Source organism: Mus musculus, chromosome 15, assembly GCF_000001635.26.
Source record: "Mus musculus strain C57BL/6J chromosome 15, GRCm38.p6 C57BL/6J".
Taxonomy (NCBI): domain Eukaryota; kingdom Metazoa; phylum Chordata; class Mammalia; order Rodentia; family Muridae; genus Mus; species Mus musculus.
Window position 1 is genome coordinate 4,881,714 of NC_000081.6, and position 18,111 is coordinate 4,899,824.

Below are 18,111 nucleotides of genomic sequence, written 5' to 3' on the forward strand. Positions count from 1 at the left end.
AAAAAAATTTTCCAAATTCATTTTAGGAGGCTATGGTTACGCATGTACCCAACAAAGAAAGAGAATTACATACCACTATCCCTCATGAATATTGTTGCAAAAAAATGCTCAATGCTTGCAAACTTAATCCAAGAACACATCAGAAATAACATCCACCATGATTAAGTAGACATCATGCCAGAGATGCAGAAATGGTTCAACATACAAAAACCTATCAATGTGATCCACCATGTAAACAAACTAAATGAAAAATCTACATGATCATCTCATTAGATGCTGGAATAGTCTCTGACAAAGCCCAACACCCCTTCATGATAAAAGTCTTTGAGAGATCAGAGATACAAGGGCCATATCTAAACAAAATTAAGGAAATGTACAGCAAGCAGATAGCCAATATCAAATTAAATGGAGGAAAAACTCAAAGCAGTTCCACAAAAATCAGGAACAAATTAAGGCTGTTCACTCTCTCTATATTTATTAATATAGTACTTGAATTTCTACCTAGAACAATAAGACAACTAAAGGAGATCAAGGGGATCCAAATTAGAAAAGAAATCAAAGTCTTGCTATTTGCAGATGATATGATAGTATACATAAGTGATCCCAAAAATTCTATCAGGGAAACCTTACAGATGACCATTATCTTCAACAAAGTGGATGGTTGGCTACAAAATTAAGTCAAAGAATCAGTAGCCCTTCTATATATTAACAATAAATAGGCACAGAAAGAAATCAGGGAAACAATACCATTCACAATAGCCACAAATAATATAAAGTGTCTTGGTGTAACTCTAATCAAGCAAATGAAAGATCTGTATGACAAGAACTTCAAATCTTTGAAGAAAGAAATTGGAGAAGGTATCAGAAGACAGAAAGATCTCACATGATCATGGATCAATAGAATTAAAGTAGTAAAAACGTCCATCTTACCAAAAGCAATCTGCAGATTCAATCTAATCCCTATCAAAATTCCAACACAATTCTTTACAGACCTTAGAAAAACAATACTCAAATTCATATGGGAAAATAAAAACCCTAGGATAATTAAAACATCCTGAATAATAAAAAATCTTCCAGAGGTATCACCATCCCTGATTTCAAACCTTCCTAGAGAACAATAGTAATAAGATACACACAATATTGGCATAAAAACAAACAGGTCAATCAATGGAATCAAATTAAAGACACAGACATAAAGCCACACCCCCATAGACATCTGATTTTTAATAACAAAAAAAAAGCCAAAACTATACAATGAAAAAGAAGAAAGCATCTTAAACAAATTTTTCTGGTCCAACTGGATGTCAACATGTAGAAGAATGCAAATGGATCTATATCTATCACCCTATACAAAACTCAAGACCAAGTGACCCCAACATAAATCCAGATACACTAAACCTGATAAAAGAGAAAATGGGGAATAGTCTTGAATCCACTGTTACAGGAGACAACGCCCTGAACATACTACCAATACCACAGGCATTAAGATCGACAATTAATAGACGGGGCCTCATAAAACTGAAAAGCTTTTGGACTGCAAAGGACACCATCAATAGGACAAAATGGCAGCCTACAGAATGGGAAAAGATCTTCACTAGCCCCACACTTGAGAGCGTGCTAATTTCCAAAATATATAATGAACTCAAGAAACTAAACACACACACACAAAAAAAACCAAATGACTTAAATTATTTTTAATTTTTTATTAGGTATTTTCTTCATTTACATTTCAAATGCTATGAAAAAAGTCCCCCAGACCCCGCTCCCTACTTCCCTAACCAACCAATCCCACTTCTTGGCCCTGGCGTTCCGCCATACTGAGGCATATAAAGTTTGCAACACCAGGGGCCTCTCTTCCCCCTGAGGCCAAATAGACCATCTTCTGATACATATGCTGCTAGAGACATGAACTTTGGGGGTACTGGTTAGTTCATATTGTTGTTCCACCTATAGGGTTGCAGACCTCTTTAGCTCCTTGGATACTTTCTCTAGCTCCTCCATTGGGGGCTCTGTGCTCCATCCAATAGCTGACTGTGAGCATCCACTTCTGTATTGGCCAGGCACTGGCATAGCCTCACAAGAGACAGCTATATCAGGGTCCTTTCAGCAAAATCTTGCTGGTGTATGCAATGGTGTCAGCATTTGCAGGCTGATTATGGGATTGATCCCCGGGTATGGGAGTCTCTAGATGGTCCATCTTGTTGTCTCAGCTACAGACTTTGTCTCTGTAACTCCTTCCATGAGTGTTTTGATCCCAATTCTAGAAAGGGACATAGTGTCCACACTTTGGTCTTCATTCTTCTTGAGTTTCATGCGTTTAGCAAATTGTATCTTATATCTTCGGTATCCTAAGTTTCTGAGCTAATATCCACTTATCACTGAGGACATATCATGTGAGTTCTTTTGTGATTAGGTTACCTCACTCAGGATGATGCCCTCCAGGTCGATCCATTTGCCTAGGAATTTCATAAATTCATTCTTTTTAAATCTGAGTAGTACTACATTGTGTAAATGTACCACATTTTCTGTATCCATTCTTCTGTTGAGGAAAATCTGGGTTCTTTCCAGCTTCTGGCTATTATAAATAAGGCTGCTATGAACATAGTGGAGCATGTGTCCTTCTTACCATTTGGAACATCTTCTGGATATATGCCCAGGAGAGGTATTGAGGGATCCTCCGGTAGTACTAGGTCCAATTTTCTGAGGAACCACCAGACTGATTTCCAGAGTGGTTGTACAAGCTTGTGATCCCACCAACAGTGGAGGAGTGTTCCTCTTTCTCCACATCCTCACCAGCATCTGCTGTCACCTGAATTTTTTATCTTAGCCATTCTGACTGGTGTGAGGTAGAATCTCAGGGTTGTTTTGATTTGCATTTCCCTGATGATTAAGGATGCTGAACATTTTTTCAGGTGCTTCTCAGCCATTTGGTATTCCTCAGGTGAGAATTCTTTGTTTAGCTCTGAGCCCCATTTTTAATGGGGTTATTTGATTTTCTGGAGTCCACCTTCTTGAGTTCTTTATATATATATTGGATACTAGTCCCCTATCTGATTTAGGATTGGTAAAGATCCTTTCCCAATCTGTTGGTGGCCTTTTTGTCTTATTGACAGTGTCTTTTGCCTTACCGAAGCTTTGCAATTTTATGAGGTGCCATTTGTCAATTCTCGATCTTACAGCACGAAGCATTGCTGTTCTATTCAGAAATTTTCTTCCCTGTGCCCATATCTTTGACACTTTTCGCCACTTTCTCCTCTATAAGTTTCAGTGTCTCTGGTTTTATGTGGAGTTCCTTGATCCACTTAGATTTGACCTTAGTACAAGGAAATAGGAGGCTCTCTGCTCCTCCCTGTTCCAGAGACAGCCGCATCTTCTTGTGCAGTGCCAGCCTCGTCCCGTAGACAAAATGGTGAAGGTCGGTGTAAACGGATTTGGCCGTATTGGGCACCTGGTCACTAGGGCTGCCATCTGCAGTGGCAAAGTGGAGATTGTTGCCATCAACGACCCCTTCATTGACCTCAACTACATGGTCTACATGTTCCAGTATGACTCCACCCACGGCAAGTTCAACGGCACAGTCAAGGCCGAGAATGGGAAGCTTGTCATCAACGGGAAGCCCATCACCATCTTCCAGGAGCGAGACCCCACTAACATCAAATGGGGTGAGGCCGGTGCTGAGTATGTCGTGGAGTCTACTGGTGTCTTCACCATCATGGAGAAGGCCGGGGCCCACTTGAAGGGTGGAGCCAAAAGGGTCATCATCTCCGCCCCTTCTGCCGATGCCCCCATGTTTGTGATGGGTGTGAACCACGAGAAATATGACAACTCACTCAAGATTGTCAACAATGCATCCTGCACCACCAACTGCTTAGCCCCCCTGTCCAAGGTCATCCATGACAACTTTGGCATTGTGGAAGGGCTCATGACCACGGTCCATGCCATCACTGCCACCCAGAAGACTGTGGGTGGCCCCTCTGGAAAGCTGTGGCGTGATGGTCGTGGGGCTGCCCAGAACATCATCCCTGCATCCACTGGTGCTGCCAAGGCTGTGGGCAAGGTCATCCCAGAGCTGAACGGGAAGCTCACTGGCATGGCCTTCCGTGTTCCTACCCCCAATGTGTCCGTCGTGGATCTGACGTGCCGCCTGGAGAAACCTGCCAAGTATGATGACATCAAGAAGGTGGTGAAGCAGGCATCTGAGGGCCCACTGAAGGGCATCTTGGGCTACACTGAGGACCAGGTTGTCTCCTGCGACTTCAACAGCAACTCCCACTCTTCCACCTTCGATGCCGGGGCTGTCATTGCTCTCAATGACAACTTTGTCAAGCTCATTTCCTGGTATGACAATGAATACGGCTACAGCAACAGGGTGGTGGACCTCATGGCCTACATGGCCTCCAAGGAGTAAGAAACCCTGGACCACCCACCCCAGCAAGGACACTGAGCAAGAGAGAGGCCCTATCCCAACTCGGCCCCCAACACTGAGCATCTCCCTCACAATTTCCATCCCAGAACCCCATAATAACAGGAGGGGCCTAAGGAGCCCTCCCTACTCTCTTGAATACCATCAATAAAGTTCGCTGCACCCACAAAAAAAAAAAAAGGAAATAGGAATGGATCAATTCGCATTCTTCTACATGATAAACGCCAGTTGTGCCAGCACCATTTGTTGAAAATGCTGTCTTTTTTCCACTTGATGGTTTTAGCTCCCTTTTCAAAGATCAAGTCACCATAGGTGTGTCGGTTCATTTCTGGGTCTTCAATTCTATTCCATTGGTCTACTTGTCTGTCGCTATACCAGTACCATGCAGTTTTTATCACAGTTGCTCTGTAGTCCAGCTTTAGGTCAGGCATGGTGATTCCACCAGAGTTTCTTTTATCCTTGAAAAGAGTTTTTGCTATCCTAGGTTTCTTGTTATCCCAGATGTCCTTTCTAATTCGATGAAGAATTGAGTTGGAATTTTGATGGGTATTGCATTGAATCTGTACATTGCTTTTGGCAAGATAGCCACTTTTACTATATTGATCCTGCCAATCCATGAGCATGGGAGATCTTTTCATCTTCTGATATCTTTAATTTCTTTCTTCAGAGACTTGAAGTTCTTATCATAAGGATCTTTCACTTCCTTAGTTAGAGTCATGCCAAGGTATTTTATATTATTTGTGACTATTGTGAAGGGTGTTGTTTCCCTAATTTCTTTCTCAGCCTGTTTATCCTTTGTGTAGAGAAAGGCCATTTACTTGTTTGAGTTCATTTTATTTTATTTTTTAAATTTATTAATTAGGTATTTTCTTCATTTACATTTCTGATGCTACTCCATGAGTCCCCAAAACCCTCCCTGCCCCACTCCCACTTCTTGGTCGTAGCATTCCCCTGTACTGAGGCATATAAAGTTTGCAAGACCAATGGGCCTCTCTTTCCACTGATGGCTGACTAGGTCATCTTCTGATACATATGCAGCTAGAGACACGAGCTCAGAGGGGTACTGGATAGTTCATATTGCTGTTCCACCTATAGGATTTTACACCCCTTTAGCTCCTTGGGTACTTCCTCTAGCTCCTCCCTTGGGGGCCCTGTGATCCATCTAATAGCTGACTGTGAGCCTCCACTTATGTGTTTGCTAGACCCCGTCCTAGCCTCACAAGAGACAGCTATATCAGGGTCCTTTCAACAACATCTTGCTAGTGTGTGCAATGGTGTCAGCGTTTGGGGGCTGATTATGGGATGGATCCTCGGGTATGGCAGTCTCTAGATGGTTCATTCTTTCGTCTCAGCTCCAATCTTTGTCTCTGTCACTCCAGATACAAGATACAATTTGCAAAACACATGAAACTCAAGAACAAAGACGAAAGTGTCTACACTTTGCTCCTTTGTAGAATTGGGAAAAAAACACCAATGGAGGGAGTTACGGAGACAAAGATTGGATCTGAGACGAAAGGATGGACCATCTTGAGTTAATTTTATATCCAGCTACTTAAATGAAGCTGTTTATCAGGTTTAGGAGTTCTCTGGTGGAATTTTTAGGGTCACTTATATATACTATCATATCATCTGCAAAAAGTGATATTTTGGCTTCTTCCTTTCCAATTTGTATCCCCTTGATCTCCTTTTGTTGTCGAATTGCTCTGGCTAGCACATCAAGTACAATGTTGAATAGGGAGAAAGTGGACAGCCTTGTCTAGTCCCTGATTTTAGTGGGACTGCTTCCAGCTTCTCACCATTTAGTTTGATGTTGGCTACTGGTTTGCTGTAGATTGCTTTTATCATGTTTAGGTATGGGCCTTGAATTCCTGATCTTTCCAAGACTTTTATCATGAATGGGTGTTGGATTTTGTCAAATGCTTTCTCTGCATCTAATGAGGTGATCATGTGGTTTTTATCTTTGAGTTTGTTTATATAGTGGATTACATTGATGGATTTCCATATTTTAAACCATCCCTGCATCCCTGGAATGAAACCTACTTGGTCAGGATGGATGATTGTTTTGATGTGTTCTTGGATTCGATTAGGGAGAACTTTATTGAGGATTTTTGCATTGATATTCATAAGGGAAATTGGTCTGAAGTTTTCTATCTTTGTTGGATATTTCTGTGGTTTAGGTATCAGAGTAATTGTGGCTTCATAGAATGAATTGGGTAGAGTACCTTCTGATTCTATTTTGTGGAAAAGTTTGAGAAGAACTGGAATTTGATATTCTTTGAAGGACTGATAGAACTCTGCACTAAACCCATCTGGTCCTGGGCTTTTTTTGGTTGGGAGACTATTAATGACTGCTTCTATTTCTTTATGGGATATAGAACTGTTTAGGTCATTAATCTGATCATGATTTAATTTTGTTTCCTGTTATCTGTTTAGAAATTTGTCCATTTCATCCAGGTTTTCCAGTTTTGTTGAGTATAGCCTTTTGCAGAAGGATCTGATGGTGTTTTGGATTTCTTCAAGATCTGTTGTTATGTCTCCCTTTTCATTTCTGATTTTGTTAATTGGGATGCTGTCTCTGTGCCCTCTAGTGAGTCTAGCTAAGAGTTTATCTATCTTCTTGATTTTCTCAAAGAACCAGCTCCTCGAGTGGTTGATTCTTTGAATAGTTCTTTTTGTTTCCACTTGATTGATTTCGCCCCTGAATTTGATTATTTCCTGCTGTCTACTCCTCTTGGATGAATTTGCTTCCTTTTGTTCTAGAGCTTTTAGGTGTGTTGTCAAGCTGCTAGTGTGTGCTCTCTCTAGTTTCTTTTTGGAGGCACTCAAAACTATGAGTTTTCCTCTTAGAAATGCTTTCATTGTGTCCCATAAATTTGGGTATGTTGTGGCTTCATTTTCATTAATCTCTAAAAAGTCTTTAATTTCTTTCTTTATTCCTTCCTTGACCAAGGTATCATTGAGTAGAGTGTTGTTCAGTTTACACGTGAATGTTGCTTTCTATTAATTATATGTTAGTCCATGGTGATCTGATAGGATGCCTGGGACAATTTCAATATTTTTGTATCTGTTGAGGCCTGTTTTGTGACCAATTATATGGTCAGTTTTGTAGAAGGTACCATGAGTTGCTGAGAAGAAGGTATATCCTTTTGTTTTAGGATAAAATGTTCTGTAGATATCTGTTAAATCCATTTGTTTCATAACTTCTGTTAGTTTCACTGTGTCCCTGTTTAGTTTCTGTTTCCATGATCTGTCCATTGATGATAGTGGTGTGTTGAAGTATCCCACTATTATTGTGTGAGGTGCAACGTGTGCTTTGAGCTTTAGTAAAGTTTCTTTAATGAATGTGGGTGCCCTTGCATTTGGAGCATAGAATATCAGATTTGAGAGTTCCTCTTGGAAGATTTTACCTTTGATGAGTATGATGTGCCCCCCACTTATCTTTTTTGATAACTTTGGGTTGGAAGTCGATTTTATTCGATATTAGAATGGCTACTCCAGCTTGTTTCTTCAGGCCATTTGCTTGGAAAATTGTTTTCCAGCCTTTCACTCTGAGGTAGTGTTTGTCTTTTTTCCTGAGATGGGTTTCCTGTAAGCAGCAAAATGTTGGGTCCTGTGTGTAGCCCTTCTGTTAGTCTATGTCTTTTTATTGGGGAATTGAGTCCATTGATATTAAGAGATATTAAAGAAAAGTAATTATTGCTTCCTATTATTTTTGTTGTTCACAGCAGTTTTATTTGTAATAGCCCCAAACTGGAAACAATCTAGACGTCCCTCGGCCAAAAAAAGAGATAAAGAAAATGTATATTTATACTGTGAAGTGTTACTCAGCTGTTAAAACATGACATCATGATATTTGCAAGCAAATGCGTGAGAGTACCGCAAAAAATCATTTTCAAGGCAGTAACCTAGAGACAGAAAGGCAGACACGGTATGTATTCCCTTATAAGTAGATATTAGCTGTAAAGTAAAGGACAATCACGCTTCAATCCAGATATCCAGAGAAGCTAAGTAACAGGAAGAGATCAAGATGGGGGAGGGGAAAGACACAAAAATCTCACTGTAAAGGGGAAATTAAATATGAGTCTCCCATGGAAAAGAAAATTGAATAGCCATCATCGGGGAGAGGTTTGGATAGGAAAAGGAATGGGAACAGGAGTGATCAGGTAAGGTGAGGATGGAGGGAGAGAGTACTGAGAGAGGTGACTGGAACTGGGAGACATCTCTGTAATGAGCTAGAAACTTAGTGCAACAGAAACTCCCAGGAATCTATGAGGGTGACTCTAGCTAAGACTCCTAGCAATGGGGGATACTGAACCTGAACTGGCCATCTCCTGTAACCAGGCAAGACTTCCAATGGGGCGTTTAGGACACTAGCCCAGCCACAAAACTTTTGACCCACAATCTGTCCTGCCTATAAATGTTCTACGGTAAAGGTAGTACAGAAATTGTGAGAGAGGGCAATCAATGACTGGTCCAGCCTAAGACCCATGCCACGAGAGTGAGCCTACCCTTGACACTGCCTGGAGGGCCAGGACCCCGAAAGAGGATAGGCCAGAAACCTAACAGAACAAAACAGGACTGGCCAAAAAGAAAAAAAAAAAAAAAGAGGCAATAAAGTGATGCCTGATGATGTCTGCCATACTCATAGACTGGTGCCTAATCCAATTGTCACTTGAGAGGCATTATCCACATATAAAAACATAAAGACTTTAGAGCAGAAAGAATCTTCTCGAAGTGCTTACAATTTAAGCAGATTCATCCCAAGGGAGTGCACTTGAGCTTTCCACACATAGCCTGTTCCTTCACAAATTTCAATCACTCACCTCCTGAGGCCTCCCTGTTGTGAGCCTTTTGAAACAATTTTGTCTAACTAGAGATGCCTGTGATAGCAGAGAACCCTTACAGGGTTATTTGCCTTGTAGCTTATTATCCCTAGAGAATGTGACCTGTGAGAATGATTCTCTTCATTAAAATATTTCAGGAAGATCCTTTATTTAGAGTTAATTTCATTTTTTTGATTACGTACTTGCAATTGTAAGCAGCCAGAGATGCTCTGGACATTTGTCTTTATCGAACTAATATGATATCAAAAAACGATGATGCGCTTTAAAAACACAATTTAATAAAACACAAAAGATAAATGCTTAATAATTAATTAAATGTTGAGTAGTTAGTAACCAGTTACCTTGAATACAAGAATTTGGTAGAATCCTGAAAGAACACATTCTCTTAAAGCAAGAAACCAAAAGTTTAAGATCTTCAATAAACCAGATGCTTTGGGGATGCTGTGGTCTCTTTTGTCTGGTTTTGTGTTGTTGCTGGATTATTTCGTTTTGGTTTTGGTAGTTATAAGAACAACAGGAACAACAACGGCAAGTAGCAATGATTGACTACTAAGCAGATGCAACACGATTTCTTTGTGTTGCTGCTGACGCTCCATTGATTTCCTCTTTACCAGTTTTGTGGTGGTCTAGATGTTCTGGTAACTTCGCTGGTGATCTGTCTTTACTAGTAGGCATGTCTGCCTCCCTGCAGTGTAAGCAAAACACAGACATCAGTCCTGCCTTCTTCAACCTCTGCACTTTTGGGCCCTGAGGGAGCACATGAAGAGCTACAGACATTCACAGCAGAACTGGCCGTGAAAATCGGTTGTGTCTCAATCCTGGATCCATCCAGGGTTTATATCTTGTCTTTTCTCCAACAAAGTCCTTATGAATGTTTGAATTCCGTTAGCAGCCACACTCAGGACTGAAGGTTCCTGGTCTCTCACTCTGCCTGCATGATGTCTGGCTATGGAATTGCCATAAACTGGCTTCACCATACATAGGGTCTGCAAGGGTCTACATCAGAGAGGCATCTTAGAGCTGAAATGAGAAGTGGATACGTTCTCCTATGCGTAACCCAGAAGTTATTGCCAATTCATAGCCACTTGCAAATGAAAATTTAGGGAGTCTCACTGGGGAAAAAATATTTTAAGGGTAGCCTGCATGCCAAGCATAGATGACTAAGAGGAAACAATCTCAAAACTTCGTGCTCAAAATTCTGGTCAAGGTCCAGCTAGTGACCCCCAGGAAAGAGTGACCCTCTTCCCAAAGCACCAAGACACTACATGAAAATCCGTTGAGGTAAAAGGAGTCAGGATCCAGACCTTCTCCTGTTACTTCAAATTGTCACAGAAGACTGAGTTCTCTCCAACCCTGTCGGTGACAAAGACACACCTAATATAAAGGACTCTGAGTAACAATGATGCCAGCACGGGTTGGCATGGTGGCTTAACCCTTAAGCATGTGGCTTAGGACTTCTATTGCTGCAACAAAATACCATAGCCAAAAAGCAAGTGGAGTAGGAAAGGGTTTCACCATCATTGGTGAATCTTACATTGCTGTTCATCATCAATGGAAGTCAGGACTGGAACTCAGACCAGGCAGGAACCTGGAGACAGGAGCTGATGCAGAGGCCATGGAGGGGTGCTGCTTACTGGCTTGCTTCCCACAACTTGTTCAGCCTGCTTTCTTAGAGAACCCAGGACCACAAGCCCAGGTAACTCACAACGGGCTGGATTCCTCCCCATCAGTAACTAATTAAGCATATGCCCTACAGCCAGATCTTATGGAGACATTTTCTCAGTTAAGTCTGCTTCCTCTCCTATGACTCTAGCTTGTGTCAAGTTGACCTAAAACCAGCCAGTATAGTTTACAAATCAAGAATGAAGCCTGGGGGTGGGTGGGTATGGGGGACTTTTGGCATAGCATTGGAAATGTAAATGAGCTAAATACCTAATAAAAAATGGGAAAAAAAAAAGAAAAAAAAAAAAGGAACACAGTATGACCTGGGAGAAAATGTGGAATACATGTAAGAATGTGGGAACAAGTATTGAGATCATAAAATCAAACAGACAATGTATTGTTAAGAGATCACTAAGCAGAGATTTAAAAAAAGATTTATTATATTTTATGTATGAGAGTATACTATAGTTGTCTTCAGACATACCAAAAGAGATGGATCCCATTACAGATGACTGTGAGCCACCATGCGGTTGCTGGGAATTGAACTTGGGACCTCTGGGAGAGCAGTCAGAGCTCTTAACCACTGAGCCATCTCTCTAGCCCCCTAAGCAGAGATTTCTGACGTGGAAACTTAAGGGTTCGTTGGAAAGTCGGTTGAATAGTGTTTTGCTAGGGCAAACACATAAAGGAACATTTTGTTAAAGTGGACACAGGTATGAAAAGCTAATGCAGACTCGTGAAAAACATTTCACTAAAACAGACACAGGAGAGAGGATGTTCTGCTAAAACAAGGACGTGAAAGGACAAACAATAAAAGACTCTTTGCTAACACAAAAAAAAAAAAAAAAAAAAAAAGAATTCTCACCTGAGGAATACCGAATGGCAGAGAAGCACCTGAAAAAATGTTCAACATCCTTAATCATCAGGGAAATGCAAATCAAAACAACCCTGAGATTCCACCTCACACCAGTCAGAATGGCTAAGATCAAAAATTCAGGTGACAGCAGATGCTGGCGTGGATGTGGAGAAAGAGGAACACTCCGCCATTGTTGGTGGGATTGCAGGCTTGTACAACCACTCTGGAAATCAGTCTGGTGGTTCCTCAGGAAATTGGACATAGTACTACCGGAGGATCCAGCAATACCTCTCCTGGGCATATATCCAGAAGATGCCCCAACTGGTAAGAAGGACACATGCTCCACTATGTTCATAGCAGCCTTATTTATAATAACCAGAAGCTGGAAAGAACCCAGATGCCCCTCAACAGAGGAATGGATACAGAAAATGTGGTACATCTACACAATGGAGTACTACTCAGCTATTAAAAAGAATGAATTTATGAAATTCCTAGCCAAATGGATGGACCTGGAGGGCATCATCCTGAGTGAGGTAACACATTCACAAAGGAACTCACACAATATGTACTCACTGATAAGTGGATATTAGCCCAAAACCTAGGATACCCAAGATATAAGATACAATTTCCTAAACACATGAAACTCAAGAAAAATGAAGACTGAAGTGTGGACACTATGCCCCTCCTTAGAAGTGGGAACAAAACACCCTTGGAAGGAGTTACAGAGACAAAGTTTGGAGCTGAGATGAAAGGATGGTCCATGTAGAGACTTCCATATCCAGGGATCCACCCCATAATCAGCATCCAAACGCTGACACCATTGCATACACTAGCAAGATTTTATCGAAAGGACCCAGATGTAGCTGTCTCTTGTGAGACTATGCCGGGGCCTAGCAAACACAGAAGTGGATGCTCACAGTCAGCTAATGGATGGATCACAGGGCTCCCAATGGAGGAGCTAGAGAAAGTAGCCAAGGAGCTAAAAGGCTCTGCAACCCTATAGGCGGAACAACATTATGAACTAACCAGTACCCCAGAGCTCTTGACTCTAGCTGCATATGTATCAAAAGATGGCCTAGTCGGCCATCACTGGAAAGAGAGGCCCATTGGACACGCAAACTTTATATGCCCCAGTACAGGGGAACGCCAGGGCCAAAAAGGGGGAGTGGGTGGGTAGGGGATTGGGGGTGGGTGGGTATGGGGGACTTTTGGTATAGCATTGGAAATGTAAATGAGCTAAATACCTAATAAAAAATGAAAAAAAAAAAAAAAGAATGAAGCCATTGCATAAAAAGAACCAAAGAGATTTTGTCTTCAAGCTTTCCAAATCCCTAAAGGGATGCCTTTAAAACCATGCTCTTCATTTTAAAATGCAATTCTTTTCATGATAAGAGGAAATATAACTGCTGATTGCATATGTTTCACATTAGTAATTCACAAGTAACATCTCTTGAGGATTTTTAATCAAGGAACATTAATTCATTAGCTCAGTCAGTGAAATAGGGTCTGACACATACCTATTTCCCTTAGCTCAAGATTCACAGTGGCATTGCCTTGGGATTAATCCCTGCTAGGTTCCCCAGTCTCCTCTGTATCGCAGACTTCTGCCAATACAAGAGGGGAGGTTCCCCCAAGATGAGAGGTTTCCTACTGTGTCTATATACAAGAGAATAAGAAACTCCCTACACATCAATGGTCTGGCACAAAGATGCACTTATAGCTGTATTGCTTTGTAATTAGGAGGACTATAAATGGTTTTGGAATTACCATGAAAATGGGGGAGGGAAACTTGGCATAAGAGATGGTCACGAAGTCAGCTTAAAGGATCCCTTAATGTTTTTATAGTTGAGAAATCAAATTTCGTTGGGGACCTTGGTTTACTTTCCCACAAGAATACAGGAAGCACGATGCAGACAAAGTACATTGAAAACAGAGAGTTATTACTTAACAAAGAGGCACTCCAGTTCATAAGAAGGCTGAGTTCAGGCTCCTTCATAAACATTGAATTCCTTACTACACATAGTCTTACCAGCTTTGGGAACTGCTGTTTAACATGCCTCGCGAGCCTCAGATGAATCAAACCTACATTGTGTTTATCTAGTCTAAGGAGAAGAGGCATTGATGAAAATAAGCGAGAAGGCCCTCCTCCCCAAAGGGAAAAATTAGAGAAAATTAGCTGTGCTGAGACTATGAGGATTCCTAATCGGTTTAAATGTATTTTATCTGAAAAGGCGTCAGTCAAGAAAATTCATTTTGATTACCCTGATGAATAAATGACAAAGTTAATATAAATCAATCATCTCCTAGCCTCCCGAATTTTCTATGAAGTCAACAAAATCTTTATTCATGGAAATGCAGAAAAATCACTTGTTGCCATTCATGGAAAAAGATTATAACAATTTCCTAAATAGCTAGATTTCTAATTGTTAACTTTATTAATGTTATTGCACATTGTTCTTTATTATTCCAAAAGCATGTTATTTCTCATCTCTTTTTTTATTTTTATGTATTTTTTTAATTTGGGAGGATTACAATAAAATTATACTATTTACCCCTTCCCTTTTTTCCCTCCAACTCCTCTCATGTATCACTGCCCCACACTCTCACTAAAAGTCATGGTCTCTTTTTCTTTGTTGTTATGTATGTGGATATGGATGTATCTGTATGTGTGTGTACCACATACATACTCATGTATATATGTGTGGTACACACATATGTTTCTAAATATATATAAACCTGTACACTCATTCATATATATATATATGAATATATATATATGAATATATACTATACACACATAAAGATTTAGGAATATACACACACACACACACACACACACACACACACACACAACCTGTTCAATCCAAATAACACTACTTGCATGTGTATGCTTTCAGAACAGCATTGAATTTCAGGATGCCACTAATCACCACAGTAACACTCGGACTCACTAGTCTGTTAATGGTGTGAATGAATCAGAAAGCAATAGAAGAATAGTTGTTATCCTTTCCAATCACAATGAGCATCCTCAAAAACGTGGCGAAATTTATGCTTATTTCCAAGTGGGTTGTTGAGGCAAGGATCCTGCCAAGTGTTTCTTAGACATTAATGATCCTTGCTAAAATATGGATCAGTGCTCATTCTAACAGAGATTCTTGCTGCCTTGTTCAAATTTACCAGGTCGGAGGTAGGCCCTGGAATTGACATTTTAAATAAGAGCACCAGGTGCACATTGGGAAAATTTGCTTTGCATGACATGCTCAGAAAAAGTGATGCTGACTTGGAAAACTGAGACAAACACATCTACTAGATGGATGGTTAACAAGATCTGTTTACAATGTAACAAAGAGTTGTAAGGCCTGCAACTCCAAGAGTGCTAGGAGAGATCACAGAGGAAACTTCAATAGACAAAGGCAGGGACGTTCTGAAAAGGACTCCACAGCTCTGTAAATAACACAAAGGGTGGACACATAGGATAACATGAAATTAAGAAGTTTCTGCACAGCAAAGGAAATAATACAATGAAGAGACAGGCTATACAGAAGGGAAGAAAACTCCTCACTAACAACCCATCTGACATGGCTTGATATCTAGAACACATTTAAAAACTAAAATCTAATTAAATACTGAAAGCAAAACAACCCAATCAATAAATGGCATAACATGGAGAAAAAAAATGCTGGTAAGGATGAAATTCTCATATACCCCTGGTAGGAGTGTAATTACTGCAGCCACTCATAGTGTGGAGAGTGGAAGTTCCTCACAAAACTAAAGCTAGAACTACCATATGAACCAGCTCTGGCATTCCTGGGTGTATATCCATATACATGTCCTACTACAAGGATATGAGCACATCCAAGTTCTCTGCTGTGCTGTTCACATTAGCCAAGTGGAACCAGCTAAGATGTCTGCCATGACAAGAGTGAGTAAAATAAATGTGATAATGTGTGTGTGTGTGTGTGTGTGTGTGTGTGTGTGTGTGTGTGTGTGTATGCGTGTGCACACAATCTAGCTTTATTCAGCTACAAATCAAAATCAAATTGCTTTTTTGCTAGAAAACGGGTGACACTGGGTACTGTAATATTAAGAAAAATAAGCCTGGCTCAGAAGACAAGTATCTATTTCTTCTCATTTGTTGAGCCTAGATTTTTTTTCCATTTATTTATTTATTTATTTACATCCTAAACAGTGCCTTGTTCCCAGTCCTTCCCTCTCAGAGCCTCTCCCCCATCCTCTATTCCCCATCCCCTTCTTCTCTGAGAGGGTGCCCGTGCCCACCCCCACCCCCAATATCCCCTGAACCTGTTGTATCAAGTCTATTAGGCACATCCTCTCCCACTGAGGCCGGACAATGCAGCCCTGTTGGGGAACAGAAACCATAATCGAGCTAGAGCTTTAGGGAAAACCTCCACTCCAGCTATTAGGGGACCCACATGAAAACCAAGCTGCACATCTGCTACATATGTGCCGAGGGCTAAAGCCTGTGTGTGTTCTTTGGTTTGTGGCTCAATCTCTGAAAGTCCCAAGTGTCCAGGCAAGTTGACTCTGTTCATCTTCCTGTGGAATTCCTTATCCTCCTCTGGGCCTTCAATCCTTCCCCTAACTCTTCCCTAAGAGTCCCCGTCATCTGTTTCAGTCAGCTGCTGGATAGAGCTTCTCAGAGACAGTTATGCTAGATCCTAGAATGTGTGTGGGGGTGGGGGGTGGGGGTGCGTGTGTGTGACAGCACATGATGGCAGAAGGGGGAAGAAAATAGATGGAAGAAGGAAGATGGAAAAAAAGAACATGGGGTGGTATGGTAAAAATACTTAGCCTGAGAAGCAACCATCAAAATTGGAATGAGCATCTTCCCTGAACACCCAGCCCCATATATTGTGCCAGAAGTCATCGTCTTCCCTGTATGAAACTGAAATCACACAGACCTAGGCTTAGCGGGCATTTGGACAAGATTCAGGTCCACCCTATGAAAATATCATAGCCAAGATATTCATGCAACAAATCATTTGAAACCAAATAGACAGGAAATGAATGAAATAAATAGAAAAAGCCTGAGCCTATGGGAAGCTTAGAGTTCTGATAAGTCAGCAAGGAGTGGTGGGCAGGGGAGCAGTAGGGAGGAGTGGCTTGGCTGCTGTGTCAGTTGGTCATTCTTTGCAACTGCCCCTGACAGGCATTCCGGTCCACTGAGCATGCCCTGTTGTGTGACTGACCTCACCAAATAGAACTATCAAGACCACCTAAAAGCTTTACCAACATCAGGCCAGGAAAGTGGCCACCAATACATACACCATTCTTAAACTCATGGGTCAATAGACCCAAGAATGGGAAAAGTGGCTCCTTTCATCTGTAACAGTCGTTTGAGTCCTACTTTCTAATCTCTTCCTCCTCAGACATACTGGTCTCCTGCAAAGAGACAATAGTCCGGTGAGATGCAGCCATCTTGGTTAACAGGAGCTCAGAGGCAAAGAAAATGTGATGGTGGTAGAATCCAGTATCATCCACCCGAACAGCAAACCCATCACAAGAAGCTCCTGGGTCACCCCGCCAAGCAAGGAAAGAAGGATTTTCATTTAAGGAACCTTATGTGAGAGAGTTGTCATCTTGGTACACTGACTTTTTAGCTGAACTGCTTCGGATACTTAGGTGCTGCCTCTTATAAAGCCTGTAACAGCCAAGACAACTCCCAGAATGGAAGAATACGGAGGTAAGGATGTCTGAGTCTTGAGGAGTGAGCACTCTGATACACGCTGACCTGTGGGGGTTTTGCATGATTGTATACATCAAAGTTGGTCTGAAATGGTTTTGATGAGGTCAGATTGTTTCCCTCTATTTATCATTATGGAAAAATAAATAAAAATAAAATGTTGATTGTGAAGGGCCAGTGACAGATTGGAAGCCCAGAGATAGTTGTATTTAATCTACTTGAAGGAAAGGGTAGCTATATACCAGAAATGTTGGTTCTTATTTAATTTTGAATATTCTAAAATCTTTGGACAATGTCTTCTTCCAATTTTAAATATCATTTTTGCTTTGCCAAAAATTCTCCATTAACAGGATATGTCCTTGGCTCACAGGCTCATGGAAAGTCTTTCCCTGTTCCTTCTGCCAGCCTGCCGTTGACCTGAATTTGTTGTAGTCTTTTGATTCCAACTTTGTTGTGGTTTTTGTTGTTGCGTTGATGGTGGTGGTGGTGGTAATGGTGGTGGTGGTGCAGTAATGGTGTTAGTGTCTGTGGTGGTAGTCATGATGGCTGTGGTAGTGTGGAAATGGTGGTGGTGTGGTAATTGTAGTGGTGGTGGTAGTAGTAGTGGTATGGTAGTAGTTTT

General features: G+C 41.1%; 1 protein-coding gene and 1 pseudogene across 3 annotated transcripts in view; both read left to right on the forward strand.

Annotated features, from left to right (window-relative positions):
- Gm16374 (predicted pseudogene 16374) lies at positions 3,389-4,603 on the forward strand (annotated as a pseudogene).
- The window catches only part of Mroh2b (maestro heat-like repeat family member 2B), a 63,993-nt gene continuing 62,383 nt past the window's right edge, over positions 16,502-18,111 (forward strand). The window contains exons 1-2 of one of the 3 annotated variants that reach the window (XM_030248514.1): positions 16,502-16,578; positions 17,176-17,489. In XM_030248514.1, the coding sequence (XP_030104374.1) occupies positions 17,474-17,489 (16 nt within the window). In that variant the 5' untranslated portion in view covers positions 16,502-16,578; positions 17,176-17,473. Of the gene's footprint in view, positions 16,579-16,938; positions 17,490-18,111 lie in introns of those variants that run through there. The other 2 variants (XM_006519981.4, NM_001166066.1) reach the window with 2 other exon arrangements.